Consider the following 22,152-nt stretch of genomic DNA (forward strand, 5'->3'; position numbering starts at 1 on the left):
AATGAAATAAGAGTAAGCGAATTCTCAGTATTAATAGTGACAGCTAGTTGATCATAAAAAAATCCTAAATCGGATTGAAAACAGAAATGCTCTTTCTTGTCGAATACTTTGATTGAATTTCATTTTAAATACGAATCATTTCTTTCTCTTATACATTATAAACTTTTTATAAACTGTTATAACTAACTTTGGGGCTGTTTCGATCCACTTTTACAAATTATCATTTTTCTAGTCTCCAATTCATACACAAATAACTCCGCAACCGGTTATCCAAATTCAAAACAGTAACGGTCGTTGTATGGAGAATTGAGGTAGCTATGCAGCAAAGGGTCAAGAGACCCACTTTCTATTTGAAAAAAGGTGGATATCGGCAAGTGAAGTCACACCATTTTTTTGTATCGAAAAGTACTAAAAAGTTTTTTTATACAAATTTTGTCTGAAAAGTTAAGGGAGGTTAGGGACTATTCACGTCCGCACTGTATTACCCATTACATACCTGGACTCAATATATGCTCACTTAGAACTGAGTTCATTAGGGGCATTGAACACTATACTTTCTTTGCATGTATGATATGCTTTTTATTTTTTTCATGCAAACAGAAGCTTTCTGAAGTCTGTATGGCAATAAAGGTATGTGCTTCTTAGCTTTCATTTAATCATTTCATATAATTTCCATTTTCAATTCATAAGCTTTCTTTATTCGGAAATGTTACTGTGAAAACGTGAAACAATTGTTTTGGTTAAAATATTTTAAGTGGTGTCAGTTTTTTCGATATAGCTATGTACTTATGTTTTTCTTATTTTGTAGAATTTGTTTATCAGTAAAATTATATTTAGTATTTGTGAATATCCATGACCATTTTTAATATAGTTCATGATCAGATTTGTTTGTAGCTAGTAAAGTTAATAACCCTGAGAGTATTTATGAAAAATGTGTTTTCTGCAAATATTCTTTCTCCGACTTGTTTTCAGATTATACCCATATAACAGAATACCTACAAATTATATTTTTTCAAAAAATAGTATCTTGAGATTTATACACTTTCTTCATTTCCCATACTGACATCAGTATGGTTGGTCAGTTACGTCACAGTTACTATCAGACGAATTTCTGATATAAACAAAGGCCCCAAGGGAATCTGTCCTTGTCCATTTTCATTCCACAACATTGGATAGGTTGACAAATTGTTGTTTGTGTAGAGAATCGACTTGCAATCATTCAATCTTGTGCATTAATTTTCAGGCTGTAATCTCCGCCTGAAGAAAATATGTTGATAGGTTGATATAAACGGAATCAAAATTGGTTTTTTAATATGGCCTGTCTTGCTTCTATGCACAGCAACTCTAAAAAGTCGAAACACAGTAATTGACACCTGATCAACTTCCTTCATAAAGTCGCTCAGCTCTATACAAGGTTCATAAAAACCATCATCGTGTCCCAAACTAGAAGAATTTTAAATCTTCAAAAACATGCAGAAATCGAACTTGCTCCCATCCTACTAGTAATTTCATAAGTGGAAATCGACAATTGATCAAAGAGTGCAGTTTACACTTCTTAGGAATCAGTGTTTGTTTAACTTCTCTACTATCAAGAATATTAATTTTATATAATTGATGTAATAACAAATCATTTTTTTATCATTATGGAAATAACTTGTTGAGAAATCTAAAAAAAATGTCAAATTTTTATTCATGGCTTTTTGGAACTAACATTCTAATCCAACATTATAAGGGATTGAACGAAACATATTAAAATTTGAATTTATATAATTTTACTAAAAAACTAATCAATACAATTTATTGTATCATTTTCACTGCATAGGGTTTTACAAAAATCGCGACACGTGTTTCGCTATACAATAGTTTCCTCAAGTATAGTATGGTTTTTATGTTTGAGGAAGCTATTGTATAGCGAAACACGTGTCGCGGTTTTTGTAAAACCCTTTATAGTGAAAATCATACAATAAACTGTATTGATTAGTTCTTTAATATAGATTTTCATCAAGTACCCGCCAGTTCTACTCAATTATAATTTTATTGTTTGTACATTCTCATTATGAAGTTTGTTAACAATTTGTAAATTGGGATGAATTATTCAGATGTAACTTGAAAACAAATGAAATGTTCTGCAGGAAAAGGTTGAAATTATTCAAAAATTTTTAATAAATGTTGATTTCCATTTCATTTGTTTCAAGATTACATGTGTAATCTTTGGCCTTCGTTGATGTAACTCATTTAAATTTTACTAAAATGCAAGTTTTCTCTTAAAGAATGCTACTTTGTCGGATGGAAAGGAGGATTTAAGTGAATTACCACCAAATCAGAGGCGAAAAAAGTTAACTCTCAAAGTGGAAGAACTGAGGAGTAAAGTGGCTCAAGAGACTGCAGCCAGAGATGGACTTATGAAAATGAAAATTGTATATGAGAATAACCCTGCTCTCGGAGATCCGAGGACCATTGAAAGTAAGAAATATTGGAGTATATTTGCTTAATTACAAATTATGAAATCTAATAAATTTAGAAATCTATTTTAACTGCAATACACTTGTAGTTTTGTAACTTTTTTTTAAAACCGTTTTTCATATCGGTTCACTAGAAATTTTTGTTTTTCAAAATTGAGAAATTTCACTACATCATCAAAAGATGATGTAAACGACTATTTTTTCAATCCACAGATACACTGTGACTTAATTCTGCCATTGGAAGAACCATTTGTTCATTGCAAAAGATGATGGAAACGACTATTTTTCCAATCCCACCTGTGATGTTCCAGCTCATTTTCAAAATTAAATTGACAACATTTATGTGATGAATATTACTAGAGGAAGATCAAACAGTTTGATCTTCCTCTTGAAGATAATCACTTGTTGATCGAAATACATGTCGAGGTGTTAAAATAACGGTTTGGTGTTGGGAAAAAACTCCAGTAATATTCATTACTACACCAAAGGTACCAAATAGTGCATCACAAGAACATTTATGTGATGTTTGAATGATTTACATATATTTGCTATATCTATAGGTACATTATTTCAAACTGGAGGTAGAACTGGAACCTCTGGTGTAGAATAAATCCAAAATGAAGACTGCTCCCAAATACCAGAACTGTATGCAATTTGGATGAAGAAACATGCGTCCAGAAAAGTGTTGCAGCTCTGGTGTTTGAGAGGAGAGCTTCATTATTTAAAAAAAATAACCAGGGCGAACAAAATGGCAGACGATTCCAGCTGCAAGGAAGCTTGCAAATATTTGTTTGATATTGTCATGAAAAACACAAATTTTCAACAATTGATATGTACACGTCATAAAATATTTTGATAAATAGGATCTAGTGTATATCAGAAAAATTATCGCAATCTTTAAACTTGTCCTATAAGTCGTCTGCTAATAATTGTTCTTATACCTACCTGATCCAATACGGTGTCAAACATATCATTTGAAAGCTACCGAACACCTGTGATCTTCTGTTAATTTGTTTCCACTGGTTTATTTTTGTTCAAATAATGTTCATGAGAGATGTATGTAAATTATTCAAATATAACATTAATGTTAGCAGTTTTGATTTTTAAAACAACACAGAAAATCATGTATATTTTTTTATGTTTTGCTATAATATAACGTTCTTCCAATGGCAAAATTATGTTAATATGTCAATTGAAAGTGTCCTAATACTTGAAATATATCTTCATTCCAAAATCTCATAGAATCTTCAAGAAGAGAAAAACTTAAAATCGATTTCCGGTGTCTATTTATTCAAAATCCAAAGCAGTTCAATGAGTTCAAGTTTTGTGAAAATTTATCTACTTAACATAACTACATGAGCTGCGTTTATGTGGAGTATGAGAACGTTTTTCCAAATGAATTTAATCTCCAGCGATTCAAATCCAATGTCAATCACTACTTTCGCAAGGCACCATTTTAAGAGCGCCTTAAGGATTTTCCTGTAGTGCTTGTGTTTTGTCCTTTAATTATAGACTAAAATATTTTTTCCGAAAATTATTCTTGAACTAAAGACCATTATCCTGTATTTCTTCTAGCATCTTTCTTTCACATGTATATAATGTATGTAACTATGTTTATATATATTGAATGACTGACACTATTATAAGTGATATTTTCCTTATTACTATTCTTCTGTACTTCCTGCAAACAAAGTTACACAAATCGTTACATTGTTTTTCTGATGAGTATTACTCTCTCATACCTTTTTTTAATTTTTTTTTATGTAAAAAAATAGAAATATTTCATTTGTTCTTCTGTGTTTTGACAGTATCATTACTGGTTCCCATTATGGCAATGTTACCCTAATACTGCTTTTGATGATCTATTATATAATATCATATTCGGTTTGTTATCAGCTGTACTATCAAAAATTAAAATTATTTCTGTTGGTAATTTTTTTCTGGTTTATTCAAGTCTCTAAGTAACTGCCAGCAATTGTTTGCAAAGAACTAGTATCTTACTTTGAAAGCTGTTTGAACAGCATTTCAAGTTTTTTTTCCAATAAAAACACAAACAGTATGAACATATAGGCACTGATTTGGTGAATAAATTGATGAGCACTATCTCAAAAAATTCTGAAACACTATGTGAAACGAGACTCAGGCGAGTTTTTCTTATTTTTTGTGAACAGATTATATATTTCAGAATGTTTAATTTTTGTGGGTAGATGATTGGATATTTTGGCATATAAATACATTACGTTTAATTTGTTTTTGGAATTGGTAGTTTTATGTAATTTCTTTGGGAGGGACTCCATCAGTGATCTTGTATATCGATTTGTTTTTGAGTACTTAACAGGCAGTTAGGAGAACTGGCAATGAAAATAGAGTTAACAACTTATTAGCCTTGAATGATTCTTTATGAGATACCCTTAGAGTTACTTTACAAAAATAGCAAATAGCACGCTTTTGTATAACAAACATTGAGTTGAAATGTTCTTGTTTACAATTTCTCCAAAATGCGACTTCATATTGTAAATGTGATTCAATCAAGTCATGGTCCATTCCCAATTTATTTGCAATTGTACACAGTGCATAACAACCTGAGGCAATTCTTAATTCTAACTCTCCAACATGAATGCTGGAAATGGAGTTTTTCGTCCAGGCATACCCCAAAAAATGTATTATGAATGAACATTGACAATTAACATGTATACAAGAGACTACTCTGTAATATAAACATTTACATCTCTGGTGTATTAACCTTGAGTGATCTTAATGGTTTATTGAAAAACCTGATATACACCGATATCAGTGATGAGACTTATTAGAAAAAAATATTTGCAGTGATTTTAGTTACTTATGTTTCAACTGTCTTTTAAATTTCAGGTCAGTTAAACGAATGTAGCCATAGACTAGAAAAACTCCAACAAGATTTATCAAGGTATCAGGGTTACCTTGAAGATGCCATAAAAGGAATACAGTCAGGTCAAAATAACCCTTCTCTGACGAACTCTCCCAGACTGCTGAATGGATCAAGGCATCATCGAAATTCGGGAGGCAGTGCCGCCGAAGAGGAATCGCTCAGCAGGTCTGCAAGTGACAGTAGTGTTACCAATCCTACCTTAAACCACAATAAAAAATCCGCACCTGGCACGCCACAACTTAATAACCATGGGTGGGTGATGGAATTATTTGTAGATTAGTATTGGTAGTATAGGTGGCGTAATTTATTAGTTATCGATGTGAAAATTTTTCAAAATGTATCGATTGAATCGGTAGGCTTGAAAAATTATTTCTAAGGATAGAAAATTGTTCAATTTCTGAGTGCAAATATTTAATTTCTCTCCAACATATTACTAAACGTTGGTTTTTTTAAAGACCATGTCATGACGAGTTTACATTAATTTTATTAAAGATTACACCTTACATTAAATTTTGGGTCGCTGTCACATTTTATGAAATCAGTTTACTGAAAAAAAATTGTTATTTTAAATATTGTGATAAGTGAATAACAACTTCGTTTAGAAAGGTATCGTCTAGGGGATCAGCAGAAAATACCAATCCACTTCCTGTGGATGAACAATTGTTCCTGATAGTTTTTTATTGCAAAGACACATTTTGACATTGTCCTACTAATTGGCGATGACTTTTGATCTCTTTTCTATTCTGATTGACTCGGCCATTACTAATAAAGATTCATAGTAGTTTCACAAACTACCTCAGGAACGATTTGATCTTCACAAAATTTATCGCAAGATCGCACATGCCAAATTCAGGCACTCTGCTTGGTAGTTCTGCATATGTACATGCATCATGTAGATGCATATGATTATGATTTACATGTAGATGCATTACAAACAATTTGATGACAACATATCCAATAATTTCGTTGCATAGAAACTTTGAAATTTTAAATATAGAAATATGAGTAAAAAATATTCCAAAGTTATCATTAATAATGAAAATCATAATAATTAAATAATCAACTTCAAAACAACAGTATTATTTCTATTTGACTTCGAATACTCACTAATTTTATATTTTACAGTGATTGTCGAAATTCAATCCAATTTAGTAAATAAAGCACCGATACAAGAAAGAACATTTTGGAACGTCCATAGGATCACTTCCTTTTATTAGATATAGTTAGGTACACCTCTTATTAATAAAAGCTTGTCATGACAGATCCTGTATATTCCCATTGACTTTAAAGAAAGTAGTAGAGTCCATTGAAAATGATAATTTTAAAAATGAAGCAGATTTTTTTTTATGGAAATTGTTATTCTGTTACAATTCATTTTGTATTTCAGCCATTAAGTTGTGACTACTTTCTTTTCTATATACACACCTGAAAGTGTATATAATCATTTCAGTTTTTTGAGAAAAGTTTTGATACTTCTGCATAATAAAAACAAAAATCAAATATTGTAGACAAATCTAAGCATTAGTAGGGGAGCCTGAGAGAGGATTTTGTAATTTACTTGTGTGTGACAGGAGGGGATACCACGCATCCTGCTAAAGCCATTTACCCTATATGAACCCTCAATCAAGAGCCGGGCAAGTAGGGCAGCCTGTCAGATTCATAAAAAAATCGCTCGCCATAAATATTTGAATGCATCATATTAAGTTTTTGTGACTCTTCTACTCCCCTAAGTCACGCTCAAATTGTCAGATTTTGATAAATGTACTCTCTACCTCAGAATTAAGCCACCATAACTCAATCTACACATACGAATATTTCCAATGAGCAATTTTTTTATAAATGTCACAGGCTGCTCTACTTGCCCAGATCTTAATTAAGGGTTCATATTGGTACTTGGCTTCAACAGGATGCATGGTATCCCCTCCTATCTTCATCTGTTGCGCTCAAGTAAATCTCAAAATCCCCTCTTGGGTTCACCTACTACATTGTTTTAATAATTCTATCCACCTTTTGTTCAAATTTATGACCGAGATGTCAATGAATGATTCAATTAATTTTAATACATCATAAAATAACTGCATTCAATAATAATCCTTAGACTGTTGAATTATTTACTCTTGAAAAATAAATTCAAAAGTGACAAAACTTGATATTGAACAATTTTGCCCAATTTAGAATTATTGTGTAATTTGCTATTTACAGTTCCTTCTGCCCTTCGTAGAGCATATTAAAAAAAAAACTTCGAACTCAGAAAACTGACTTATAAAACAACTGGCATGAATAATATGACATTATATATTTCATTGAAATTGAAAAGTATCATTAATCTACTTTGGAAACCTTAGGAAAAATAATGATTGTTTTTAAAAATAATATAAAGAATGAATAATTTTTATTTGTTTTCACAAAATTACCACTCTTAGAGTACATTAGAATTTCATCTGCAGTGGTTGAGCTCCTTCATAAAAAAATTAGTAGTTTTAGTAGTAGTACTAAATATTTGTTTATAGAAGAGAAACTAAGTAATGAGCAGCAATGCTATAAATAATGACAAAAATAACATCAAAACATTTGAATTGTTACTGTAGTAACCAGTGTTTCTTCAATAGTAGGTTAGCAGTAGTGAATTTACCTTGGACGACATGGATATTAGGAGTTGTATCACCCTTATTATTTTATTTTATATATCTTCACATATATTGAAATTGTAACTGATGACTGCACAAGGAAACTATTCGAGAAAAACTATAATTGAGGATTTTAAAGGTGATAGAACCTAAAAAAATATTTTCTGTTCATCTGTGTGTCTGTCCTTCCTAATCTAAAAATGGCCTAACTGATTTGAGTGTGGTTTTCATTACAGTATTGTGATGAGCATCACTTAACGTTTAGTGTTTGATTAATTTCAAGTTAAGTCATAAATAAAAAAAAAATGTGTCAATTCAAAGAATCAAGTTAAACATTTGTCTTTAAAAAAAGCTCTAAAAATATTGGCTGAAACTTTGATGTACTATTTTTATAATTTGTAAAATAATTGATATTGAAGGTTTATATGAACACATCAAAATTGAAATGGATAGTTATAAACGAAATCTCACACAACAGCTAGTTCTATCATATATTTTATATCAGTATGAGTGAACATACATACACTGAAAATAGTTTTTTTGTTCGATTTCAATTCATTGTTTTTACCATCAATAGTGTAAAATAGCTTTTTCATGTTGAAAAAATAGAAATGAAACGAAGAAAACAGAATTCTTTAACCTCAAAAAAGGGAAATTTTAGCTACTTGACAAACATCTTCTTGGTATATTTAGTCTGGATAATCAATTGATAAAACTATTGATATATTTAATGATTTTAAAAACATTTCATGGATATATGTGGCGCCTACTTTCAAAACTAGATAAATCAATTTCAACAAATTTTGCAGGAGATTAAAAAAGTAGGTGAAGCACTTTTCCCACACTAGAACAAAAACCCTGTCTTTCAACATGTGTTTCGCACATTATCTCCAGATGATGCTAACTTGGTTAGCAAATTGCCCGTCTAGACACATTATTTTGGTGAAAATGTGGGAAAATGTTTCCTTTAGATTCATTTTTCACCAGAGGTTCCAATTTTACTATTTAAAAATTTTAATAACCGGTTTTATCTCCTGAATGATTTGTTGGAAATGACTCACCTGGTTTTTAAATTGTAGGGCTCATATGGTATTCTTGTAAATTCTATTATTGGACCTGTGTGTTTTGAAAAAAATCTGGTGAGATATATTCAAGAAACATTAATAGCAAAAGCTGCATTAATTTTTTTCATTACAGGCATGGAACTCTAACCTCAAATTGTAAACAGTTTTTGATTAACACCGTTCTAAGTACAATACTTAATTAGTATCAAATGTAAAAAAACGTAACATTCATAACTTGACATAGTTTCATTGTAACATTTGTTTTCCCAATATCAACTACAGCAAATTTGAAAAAGTAGGTAAGGTTGAAGAGAGAAAATATTATCTTTACAAAGGAAAGATCACTTGACCCCTAATCTTATTTTAAATTGAAGAGTTGAATCTTACTCGGCAAGAATGTGTTCGATTGTTTAGAATATTCTCAAATTTTTTCTTCTTGAAATGAAAATCAATAAATCCAAGCGTTTATACAAACCACAAGAAATAGGATTTTGAATATGGAAATTTATATAGATTAAAAAAAAGGGCTCTGAGGAACGCCACAAATGGTATTCGTAGATAAACTTTTTCTGTATTCTATATTGTCAAGATTTTATTTATAACTGATAATTTCTGAACCTGTGAACCAGATATGAGCAGTTCTTTTTATTCCTAGTTATGCAATACATTCGGTAGATCAATATAAAAATGATAAATATTCTGTGCCGATTAGATCTATAATTATTATTCCGTTTTTTTTTATTCTCCTGTTGAGAAAAAGAAATAACTATTTTCAAATTATCTTTTGACAGTACATTCAAAATAACTGCTCATTCTGAAGAATTTATTCTGCAACGGTGAAGTTAATAATTATTATGTCTAATGAACTATTGAAATTCCATTGGTTGATAAGGACAAAGAGTACTTCAGTTTATCATCAGTCATGTCTGAAGAAGCTGCCTTGCTAGCAAAACACACATGATTTATAATTTGTTTATTTGAAAATCCGTTTCTATAATATTTCAATTCAATATTGTATTTCAATTATTCCTTGAAATATAATTTGTTTTTTACATTAATTACGAACTATAAAATAACTCCAAAGATTTCACAAAATATATCTCTATTTATATTTGATTAGTCTGGATTACTTGTTTTCTTTATTTGAATTCCAATTAACATATTTGACATAGTTGTTCCAATAGCCCTGAAAGTGGTTTGGGCACCTCACACACCTCCCTTCCGGGACCTGATTCGGATCCAGATCAATTCGATGGAAATGGAGCTGATCCAGAAAGCGAATATTACGAAGCCGAAACGTCACTACCCAACCTTGGAACGTGTAAAGCCCTCTATCCTTTTGAAGGTAGGATTTATTAGTTGATTTTTGTATGCTATTTCTTTGTTGGGAAAGCAAAGGAAATACTTTTGTGTAAACACTACATACACAATTTTTGTTGTTTGTTGAGAATAAGAACAAAAAAATTAATGACTTTTGTCATTTATTGTTTATTTATGTTTTTCAAATGAATGAGTATGATAACTATGAGCAGAAATCTTCAGGCGTTGGAGAGCTGTGATCTGATCCCTCTCAGGGATTAAGTAGGCTAAATCATAATAGATAAGAATTGGAACTTCTGGCTCAAAATGAGTATTCACGTATATACATGTCATATAAATTTTGGATTTGATTTCCAATTTTCAACCACTAATAGATTCAATATAACTTTATCAACAATCACTCTGACTTATTGATGACTGATTCAAGGTAAATTAGTCCACAACATTTTCTAGCGTTCAGAGATAACTACTTCAACTTTGACAAAACAATTTTTGTTATGGAACGACGATAAACACTTGCTGTTGTCACCTTGACTACCCATACTTAGTCATCTAAATCAGGAAAAATTCGCAAAATTTTTTGTTTCTACTTCTATATCATTAAACAAAAAATGAAGGAATCTTCCAAAGAAAATAAGAAGAAAAATAACTACAGTTAACACTCTTTATGAAGGCTAACACCGTAGCTTCATCAGTAGTGGCCTCTGAAGCCACAAGAATTGGCTTGATTGGATGCGGAGGTTCGTGATGTTCTTACAGGAGAGGCTGACATCTGGCAAATTTATAACACCGTGCACAAACTGATAAAATTCCACAAACTCTATCCAGATCACTCTGTCAAGATGGTAGTTTTGATTATCGGCAAAAATCTTGGCCGGACAAATGCAGAAGGCTATCATTCTTGGCTTATTGTGTTTGCATGGGGCACGTGATTTTCGGACCCAATGACAAGTTAGTTATCTCACGGGGAGTGGTCATTGGTTAATATGCTGGCATACCTTCCCGAATGTATCGGAACTTTCGGGGACAAGGTCCGACCAGCTTACCCTTTAGTACAAAAAAAATTGTTCATTCATTTCATTGAAACATTGAGACACAAAGTTTACAGAACAGCAGCCACACAAGGCTCGACAGTATTACATTAAAAGGAAAGATAAATTAGTACATTTTCACATAGAAGAGAGAAGACCAACTTTTCTAACAGTCATGTGAATTCTTTTTTGAATCTCTCAAAACTGTGTATTTACAGGGCTATTCAAATTCGTTTCTGTACATGAGGATCTCGTAAACGATAAGAGATAGAGTGTCGGTTAAATTGTGGCAAAATTGCGAATTTCAGAGACCTATTCAATGATGTGGAAAAATCGAGTATAGCTCTTCTGGTTCTGGAGATATACAAGAAAAATCAAAAAATCCCAAATTATTTTTTTTGCCTATATCTTCTTTATTCCCAGACATATTGAAAATCTGTCCACATTTTGCTTTTGGCACTTGATGTGGGCTAGCAGAATATGTCCATGAATCTTTTATACAGGGTGTCATCTGACTTGGGCCACCCCCATCTTTGAATTTTTGAAAACGAATCTGTATTTTTGTTGTAGTTTTTGTATCGTCGACGTTCATTTCATACTGAGAAATTAAATTCAATTTTATATTTTGGGATGTTTTAGTAATATTTGATAATAATTGTGTGAATTATTCCCTTTTGAATTACGGCCCTGGAAATTGATTGACTGAGTTATATAAAAACACAATACCAACTTTCACGTCTCCCTATGTACCGAAGACTTTTTCGAGAATTTTTTTTTCATAATTGTAATGAAAATTGAAATGAAGTAATTTATATACACAAAAAAATTAATGGCGCAATTAATGTTCGAATTGGAGTCCATCAGTTTCGAGACATTTTTGAACTCGGTTTATATTATTTATTGCTCTTAATACACTTCTTTGCTGCATTGTTGCGAAAGCAACAATGCACTTCCACATTTTCTATCTCTCTGCCAGCGTAAATCCTATTTTTCAATGTCCCTTTATAGAAAATGTCCAAAATAGTTAGATCTGGTGATCTTGCAGGTCATCTTATTGTCTCGAATTGGAAGGACTCCAATTTGAACATTTATTGCGCCATTATTTTTTTTGTGTATATACATTACTTCATTTAAATTTTCATTACAATTATAGTGTTCGTTTCTGATGTTATTATTGCTATAATTTCTTTTTCTGCTCATCAAAACACATATAATATATTTTTGTTGTAGATATATTTCAGATATCTAATCATAAAAGGCTTTCTTATTCGAAGTTCATTGTAGAAAACGCTCAGAGCAATGGAAATATGAATAGGTACCTAAAAATGAAAAAAAAAATCTCTAAAATCTCTTCGATAGATAGGGAGACGTGAAAGTTGCTATTGTGTTTTTATTTAACTCAGTCAATCAATTTCCAGGGCCGTAATTCAAAAGGGAATCATTCACCAAATTATAATCGAATATTACCCAAACATGCGGAAATATAAAATGAAATTTAATTTCTCAGTATGAAGTGAATGTCTACGATCAAAAAACTACCAAAAAATACAGGTCCGTATTTAAAAATTCAAAGATGAGGGTGGCCCAAGTCAGATGACACCCTATATAATAAATTCTTGAAAATGTGGACAGATTTTCAATATGTCTGCGAATAAAGAAGATGTAGGCAAACAAATAATTTGGGAATTTTTATTTTTTCCTCTATATCTCCAGAACCAAAAGAGCTATATTCGATTTTTTTACATCATCGAATAAGTCTTTAAAATACGCAACTTTGCCACAATTTAACTGACACCCTATCTCTTATCGTTTACGAAATCCCCATGTACAGAAACGAATTTGAATAGCCCTGTATATAGAATGTACAAAAAAAAATTCTGAGAGCCTTGACCTATTGAACTATGTGCATACAGTTTTGTCTTCGTTTAGTCAGAGTTAACCCTTTTGCACCCATATACTAACTTTGGCATACATTGTTCAGCGAGAAGAACACAGTTGTCACAATTATTATGTGTGATCAAGATGTTGGTATCATCAGTATATAAGGTTATTCTGCAGAAGTCATTGTTTCTACCAATGACGTAGAGATCATTGATAAAAACAACAAACAAAGTAGTACCTAAAATGGACCCTTAGGGTAAACCACTAGTGATGACAGCAAAGTTTGAAACCTTGTTATCCAGGCTGATTTTTTGAAAGCGATCAGATAAATGTGAAGCAAACCAATCGTTAACTATACCTCTAATATATCTCGATAATTTATGTAAAAGAATTTGATGGTTAACACAGTTGAAAACTTCAGAAAACCTCAAAATAGTCCAATAATCACCTTGGACTTATCCAAAGCCTCAATGACGCTACTAACAAATTTATTTAGAGCTGTTTCGGTGCTTTTTCACATTAAGTAAATTCTATATTATACTAGCAAACCCGGCGAACTCCGTTTCGCTACCAGATGGCTTCGTTTTATGTAACATTTCGTTTGGTGATTGAAAGATGAAGAAACATTTTTTTTTTGTTTTATATTTGAAAAGGAAAAATTTTATTTCATTTCACAACAGTAATGCTGGAATAGCCGACGGCACTTCAGAATGACATTCTCCTCATGTGTACGAATCATCATACGATACGCATAGTAATTCATTGCGCTTAGATTTTTATTCGTTGATACGCCTGACAATGCAAAATTAAATGAATTGTTAATGGAAACCAATTTAGTGTGTGAATATTGTACCTGTGATTGGATCGACCATCTTCAACGTGATGTCGTATCCGTCTTGCCCTTGCCAATAAATGATTGGATATTGTAACGCATCGTACAAACGATGTGTCTCGTTTACACGATGCATGATATTGCTTCTTCGCTGAACGACAATGTCTCGCGATTTAGTTGGATCGCCAACAATAATTGCAGCAACATCATTAACGGTGGGTGCATTGAATCTTCGCACATGTTCACCTGTTGGGGTGCAATCCGCTCTTATGACAAATTTGTGCGTATCCGATGGCATTCGTTCCAATGCTGTTTTGAACATATTAACCACAGCGTTATTAGCGTGAAAAAATGCTTGCAACTGTTCAATAATTCGTCTCTTTAACTGTTGTGTTCCCTGTATATTGCACCGCACATTCAGCTGATCCACCATCGACGAAATGAAATATATTTGCAGAAATTGATGCGGTTCATCTGGTTTTGGCACCATTGAACCATGCAAATGATATATTTGTCCTTGTATCTGTAATTGCAAACAATCATTTGTTGAAGAATACGGTGTAACTTTTGATCGTGTGATGGTGTAGTGTGGGGTGTATATGTAGTTGTTATGTGTTGCAATTCATTGTGTTGGTGTGAGTGATTGGTTATGTGTGTTGTATCTTTTACCTTGCAAGTCGGCATGAAGCCGCCTTCTCGAATGATATTAGCTCCAAAGGAAGTCATGCGAAAGCAGTTATTGTATTCAAGGATGTGTTGAAAAAAATGGCTGGAATCGGGATCACTTCCATCGAACAATGGTTTCAGTGGCTGTGGTGGTGTAAGTAATGGATCCAGTTTGACTTTTCCACTTGCGCAGCACAATCCAGCCGTTTCTCTTTTGAACTTTAACGCATTGCAATATCAGCATACAGTCGTCATTGGTCCAATATCTAAATTTTCATCATCACTGTAGTTCGCAGTGGGATCATATTGGAATGCCAAGCGATTGTATGATGCCAATGATCTTCGTGTGCTCACGCGTTGTCTCAATCGGGCATTTTCTCTTATTATATTTTGTCTTTCTTCGCTTAAGTTCTGTGAATACACTTGTTGCTGGCTTGCATGTCTTGTGCGGCGGCCGATGTTCGCACGATGTTCTCCAAGATGGAAAAATAGAAAGCCAAAACTTTTCTTTCCGTATATATTAAAATTTCACAATACAAGTAATTTTCCTAGTAATCTGTGTTAGAACTACGTATTTGTAATATTTGCTGTGAGGACAATTAGGGCACTTTGTCCATTGCTTCATCGCCTTTGAAGATGTATAACGCATCTGTAGACGAAACGTCAAGCAAAAAACTGAATGTTCTAAGTTATAGTATGATTAAAATATTTCCAATCAAATTGATGAACTTCTGGATATTTTTTGGTCCCTTTTTAAAAAACTAATATTCATTAATATCTACCTACAAAATTAGACTGAAAAACAAATTTCTGAATTACTCAGTTTATATTGATCTGTCAATTCCCCAACATTTGGGACCTTGAAGTTTTTATTAAAAAAAAAATTATTTTGTATCATTTGAACATCTTGAATCAATCTTTTGAAGGTTTTTTTTCCTTTAAGACACGCCCGAGGAAGCCATTGTATGGCGAAACAGGTGTTGCGTTTTTGTAAAACTGTCTAGTGAAAATCACACAATAAAGTGTTTTTAGAATACGTTAGGTTTTTTTCATTAATAACACTGGTTAACGTCCCTCCCTTTAATACCTTCTCTATTTTTCTAACTTGAAAATAACTGTATTAGATGTGAAATGTATTTTTACATTTACCTTTTTGTAATTTATAAAGGAAACTGTATACTCCAATGTTTATAGTATATTTGTTTATTGTTGAGGAAATCCTGCTATATTAACAATATTTAAATGATTACATACTTATATTATTAACAATAAAAAAACCTCGGTTTCTAGAGAAAAAAATTTAAAATTTTACAAGAATGTGTGATTGTTGTGGAACCAAAGGCACCTACAATTGCATATGGAATCTCATGTAGTATAACTGAATTGATATTTATAAAGTATTTTCTTTTTTCAGCTACTAGTGAGGGAAGTATACGAATGGTACAAGATGAAGAGTTGCATATAATAGAACTTGATCAGGGAGATGGATGGACCAGGGTACGGAGAGTCATAGGAGCTAGTGAAGAAGGTTTTGTGCCAACATCATATATTGAATGTATGTTGTTTAATACTTAATAGAAAGGAGACTTTCAATAATTCTAAGAGTTGATATTGAATATATTTTTGTAAATTATTTATGCAATATTTAAAAAAAAATCTCTTGATTTCTTCATTTTTATTTTACTGTACATTATATATTTTTATATCTGTAGTGAAAAAAATCGTTTTAGCAAGTGATTATGTTGTATATTATTCTCGTCGAACAAAAAAGTGGCAAAATGTATTATTTAACTTTGACAAAGTTATATTTGTGTGCTTTGAAATATATCTGCTTTGAGATGATAATGTTCAGATATCTAGGCTTAGCACAATTTTGTCTGTCGTGAGGATTTCAATTGATTACCAGACAACCTAGATATTATTGTTATTTTGTATATATTTCCTAGTACTGATACTCTAATTAAGCTAATCTAATGAATAATATTAATATTTGTCAAGTATTGCAATGTAATATACTGAGATTATCCAATGTTTTTTAGTTTGCTAGAATACATGAATATTCCATGTTGAAATAATAACTTATTGTCAACATGGATAGAAACTATTCTTTTTCTCCATCCAATACTTAGTGAATTCACATTTCCAGTATTGTTTATAATAATTGAAAGATTTACATTTATAATCCTAGTTTTATAAATGTTATCACTAATATACACTTGCCTTAGCTTTGTGGAAGTTTATATTTGCAATATATTCCTATAATGGAATTCTGAAACAAAATTAGGTTTCCCTTTGAAGGGAAAGAAATAGACTAATAATATTATAGCTAATAACTAATTTGTTTCTATTTATGGTGCTGCAAATATGGTAAGAGTGAGAAAATGACTACAAGTTGTATGAATACACAACCAAATTTAAAAAAGTACTATATGTTTAATAGACGTGTTGAAATTCATGATAAACACAATAAAAACATGTCAGATATGCGCCTAAACATTGTGATAAAAGAAACTTGTTTTTCAAGCTGTTCATATAAAATCTTACAAGAAAGTATTTTCGAAATTGAAAGAAATACCAATCAAAACGAGTTTCAATCAATTTGTCAATCAATTAATTAATTGACTTTTTCCAAAACGTTGACTGTCTAAAGCAAAATAGATGAAATTTAATTTTTTTCATGGATTATTCAATTTTAAAGCAAAATTTATGAATACAACAAGTTACCGACTAATTGGACTATCTTCAGTGATTTATATTATGCAGTAACTTTTCAGTTTTCTCTTTATTATACTTCAGAAGATTATCTATTGATATGGATTAATTTTTTATATTGTGGAAGGTTAAAAACCTAGATAAGAATTGAGAAACATCGAGTCATTCACAAAAAATGTCTTGAAAAGAATACTTGAATAGCTTATTGCAAGAATTAGAATGAGTTGAATTTTCCAAAATAATTCTGGTTGTGTAATTCCAATAGCTACATATTCAAGAAAGTTTTGCTCAGCTTTTATTAATGGATAAATATGTGAAGGCTTAGTAGATTTTTTAGGAACATTTCATGAAAAATGTAAACATAAAACTATTAAGCTCACTGAACATGAACAACTTTCATGATCATATTTCATGTTGTTTCAGTTCTTGTGAACAGTTCATATTGATTTGATTTGATTTGAAGTTTTTAGTTGAATATAGTCATTGATGTACTTTAAATAATTTGATTTCTTTATTAAAAACTTTGTGATATGTAACACATTTGAAATAAATTTACGAGCTGTAGAATAAAGGGAAATGAAACTATTTTTCAAGATGTTGCACAATGTGCCAAAATTCTTGTTTCATATGGAAATCGGGATTAAATTGTTTTTCACTTAAGGAAAATAAAATATAATGAATATGCTCAACATTAATAACTGATATTGATTATGATACTAACTTTTTTTTGGACTTCACCTGTGGCGGTTTTACAAAAAAAATAGGCTAGGCTTAAGTGATACTGTAAAAAATTATTCATATTTCCCCCATGCAATTTATCTCAAAATGTTTTACAGAATGTTTGATTAAAGGTTTTAGTTCCGAAATTATCTCAGTGTCTTTCTGCACATTGTCCTTGACCTTAGATTACATACAAATTGTATTTCCTCTCACATATTAACTTGTATTGGTCTCTCATAAGTTTAGCTTACTTTTCCTCTGCAGTGATTAAACATATAGAATTTCGTTCAAGTGAAAATTACAGCATATATCGTACTAGTTTTCTATCTCGATAATACTAATAGATGACTTACTTGAACCTAATTTTGCTATATTATAATTTTGTATCTTCAATAAAGCCTTGAAATAAATCCACTTTTACATATTTAGTTAGGTATGAACTTCAGAAATTCTTGAAGTTGGCTTTATATGCTTGCTACACTAAAATGTTTGTTACTGATTTTACGCTATTTGTGTAATAGGAAGTGTTTTAACATGTCATCATATCATGATGCCTTCATATATTGTCCTTGAAATCTGCACAAAAACGTGTTATTGAGTGAAAGTAATTCTATTATTTGAATATTGTAACACTGTATATGACTGAATCTTGTAAAATATATTGACTATAAATGTATTCATAGTTTGATTGTAATATTTCCTGAAATATTCACTTGAATACTTGGATCATTTCATATACGTATTCATTGTTTTGTAAACAACTTGATTATATCCTACCAGAAATAACCAAGTATTGTATAGATTTAATAATTTTTTTTTACATTTTTCATTTATATTCACGACGAAATCAACAACGCTTCTACCGTTGAGTCTCAAGCTATATTGGAGCAAATACACTGCTCAACAGTTGAATGGGAAAAGGTGATTTTTGCATAATTCAATGTACATGTAAAAGTAGTTTCGAAAGCACTTTTTCTTTCCTGTAATTCAATATTTATATGAAAAAAGTTGCTTCTAGAGGGTTTTTTCTTCCAGTTTGTATCTGAAAGAAACTTCTATGCACAATCTTCACATCTATGTGAATGTTTGAATTTTGATTCAAAATGTTTATTTTTCAAATTTTTAACAGTGGTCATCTCCCGGAAACCTGCCTGTAAATAGAATATTGTGAGTAATATTTTAACAGAAATAATATGAAGATAATAAGTTTTCTGTGGTGTAATACTGAAAACCATTCAAGTCTATATATAGCAATTGCCTATATTGTTCAACTAGAAACACAAAATTATATCAGGTTTGGCAAATAAACTCTATGATTGTATTATTTACAGTAGAATTCAGTATTCTCAGAAGTGTTTACTGACACGACATTTTTTACTTGACATAGTGCGGGACCTAACATTTCAGATTTTAAATTAAAGAATAATTGAGAAAAACGCACTTGTGGTTTTTGAATGGTATATTTTTTAAAAATAAGACACTGATGCAATATATTTATAAAGTTCGCCAGAAGATGTACAATCCGATGTGTGGTGTTATGGCCTCCTAGATTTATCAACTATCAAGCACAATATAGTACAAAAGCCACAGAGCTGAAAATTTTTCATTTATATTTGTCTGACAGAAGAAGCTTGAAGACAAAGATCAGAAGAAAAAAAAACAATCATTTTACAAATATAGTTCAAAAATCGTTATTAATTCTATTATAAATCAAACATGAAGCTAAAAAGGAGAGAATATTCATGAGAAATCAGATGATTCCGCTATCAAAATTAGGAAGAAATTTGGTAAACTTATACAGATAATAACTGATACTAAATTGAAACTTTCATTTCTAAAATATCTAAAAATAAGGAAGATTATGAAAAACTGACAAACGTTTTCAACCATCTCTATTCAAGACTAATTTTTATTACAGGGAAATTTGTAGAAATATAATATCCAAAATGGTTAATATAACACTTGTTTGAAGTAGCTTGAAAAATACTGAATCAGTTTTGTGATTTCAAATTCTTTCTTTCACAACTAGACTTACAGATAGAAATGATTTTTTCTCTCTCTATCAAGACACTAATAATAATAAATGCACTGACTTGCAACTAAATTGTGACACTACTGTTCGATTGAAACCTCACATTTCATTATCATATAAAACTTTATTTGTTCGATTTTATTTTCTGTTGGCAAAAGTAGACTTCTTATAATTTTAATTCAGCACCAACAACAGATCAATCTTAAAAAAAAAACAGTAATCCATGTCGAAACAGTAAACTTATCATCTAAAGATATACAACTAATATGTCTAACAATCACAATGCAAACTAACAACGCAACTTTTTGGCAATAAAGATCAATACTGTATTTGGAAATATAAAAACAAAATGACTTAATAGCTATTATTTTTATTGAATATTACATATATTTAAAAATACTGTGTTCTGTTCAACATTTTCAAAAGTAGGAAAAATCAAAAAATGAAATCCAAAAAAAAGAATGAATTTTAGTGAAATCTATTTGATAATGTTAAAATATTTCTACATTCACTAAAACACTGTATGTATAAATCATTTGTTCATTCAAGAGGCCTACATTTATGAATTTTATTCATTCGAGTTGTTTAGGATGTCAGAGATATTCAAAATAGGTATTCGAAAATAACTTGATTTATACTTCCACATTCAAATACTGTTTAAATGCCACAACCGATATCAAATTTAAAAAAAATGCTTCTTAAAGATAAAAAACTTACATCCTACATGGTACTGGCAAAATATTGTTAGTTCATCACAAACTACTTAAGTAGTAGGTATCAACTAGGTCTCTGTTCGAGAAATCAGTACTGGTCTATGTGTATCCTCCCCTCAATCTTAAAACAACACAAAAATAAATAAAACCGATATATAAACCGAGCTAAAATGTGTTATTATGTGAAAATGGAAAAACATTAAATGCAAATGTATGAAATAAAGTTCACCACAAACGGTCTGAAGACTAATCCGAAATCTCTTAGGCATACCCAGCGAGTGAAGGGGAGTTGAGGCAGATATTTTAAAAAAATTGAAGTTTGGTAAGGAACCAAATTAGGAAATGATCTACAAAAGATAAAAAGAGAACTGGAAAAACACATCTGGGAAAACAACCGTGAAATCCTTTATAAAGGGACCCTTCAAGAAGAGAACCAAAGAACTGATTCAACAAATCTGGGATCGGCTCAGAACAATAACTAGATACTGTCCATTGAGAGGACATCTGAATAAAATAGGGCTATTCAACAGAGACAGCTCATCATATTTTATACAAATGTGAGGCTTTCGATCACAAGAGGCAAACAATTTATGGACAACCCAAATTATATTTAAAAAAATATGACATATGCCCAGCAAGAGACCTGTACACTAGTTTAGGAATCAAGATTCTTAGAATGGGTGTCATGAAAAACACGGAAGAAAAACGCAATAAGCCCTTGAGGCTGCAGTTTTTCCAGAGACTTGGAAGGAATAAACAAGTTTGACAGTTCCTAGGAAGTGTAAAAAATTACAGTATACTATTTCACATGCTGAGACATCAATTTAGTTTTAGAATGACTATTGTGCCAAGATTAGAGCTTTCTGTAGTGAAATCTTGAAACTATTTTACCATTCCGAATTATCACTTGCATTTGTAAACATCAGATGACTCTAGACTTGAACATCAGATTTCCAATTTGTTATTGCAAAGGGGGGACCAGTGAATTACAACTTCAATTCACATTTTCAATTGGCAGCTAACAAGGCTTGTCCGAATTTCTATTTACCACATTGTGTTTTGATGATGGTATGTTCAAACTTAGTAAACCTCATATACTCATGACGTGAAATTACTATCAGTATCAAATAGATATCAGGACTTTTTTTTGAGTTTACCTACAATCTCCTGATGTCTTACGAAAGTAG

The 22,152-nt window shown here is 31.0% G+C and overlaps 2 protein-coding genes across 6 annotated transcripts in view; one reads left to right on the plus strand and one right to left on the minus strand.

Annotated features, from left to right (window-relative positions):
• Cip4 (formin-binding protein 1-like Cip4) overlaps nucleotides 1–16,819 on the plus strand; it is a 168,019-nt gene extending 151,200 nt beyond the window's left edge. For 3 of the 5 annotated variants that reach the window (XM_074173074.1, XM_023157355.2, XM_074173077.1), the window contains 4 exons: nucleotides 2,271–2,463; nucleotides 5,331–5,619; nucleotides 10,231–10,403; nucleotides 16,203–16,819. In XM_074173074.1, the coding sequence (XP_074029175.1) occupies nucleotides 2,271–2,463; nucleotides 5,331–5,619; nucleotides 10,231–10,403; nucleotides 16,203–16,363 (816 nt within the window). In that variant the 3' untranslated portion in view covers nucleotides 16,364–16,819. The remainder of the gene's footprint in view (nucleotides 1–2,270; nucleotides 2,464–5,330; nucleotides 5,620–10,230; nucleotides 10,404–16,202) is intronic. The other 2 variants (XM_074173075.1, XM_074173076.1) reach the window with 2 other exon arrangements.
• LOC141481476 (uncharacterized) lies at nucleotides 13,937–15,967 on the minus strand. Its single transcript, XM_074173078.1, has 3 exons — nucleotides 14,792–15,967; nucleotides 14,144–14,645; nucleotides 13,937–14,082 (listed from the first exon to the last, which is right to left on the minus strand). The coding sequence occupies exons 1-3, from the start codon at nucleotides 14,846–14,848 to the stop codon at nucleotides 13,952–13,954; spliced, it is 690 nt and encodes a 229-aa protein (XP_074029179.1). The 5' UTR covers nucleotides 14,849–15,967; the 3' UTR covers nucleotides 13,937–13,951.
• Nucleotides 16,820–22,152: the final 5,333 nt, after the last annotated feature.

The sequence above is a fragment of the Leptinotarsa decemlineata genome, unplaced genomic scaffold (assembly GCF_025532065.1).
Source record: "Leptinotarsa decemlineata unplaced genomic scaffold, Ldec_3_MD MMD2_tig00000199_RagTag_RagTag, whole genome shotgun sequence".
Lineage (NCBI taxonomy): Eukaryota > Metazoa > Arthropoda > Insecta > Coleoptera > Chrysomelidae > Leptinotarsa > Leptinotarsa decemlineata.

Excerpts from the sequence above, each read along its gene's own strand:
- LOC141481476 (XM_074173078.1), bottom strand. The coding sequence starts at position 14,848 with ATGACTTCCTTTGGAGCTAATATCATTCGAGAAGGCGGCTTCATGCCG. Across the intron at positions 14,646-14,791 it reads GCTTCATGCCGACTTGCAAG|ATACAAGGACAAATATATCA; the intron begins GTAAAAGATACA and ends TTGCAATTACAG. Across the intron at positions 14,083-14,143 it reads GATGGTCGATCCAATCACAG|GCGTATCAACGAATAAAAAT; the intron begins GTACAATATTCA and ends TTGCATTGTCAG.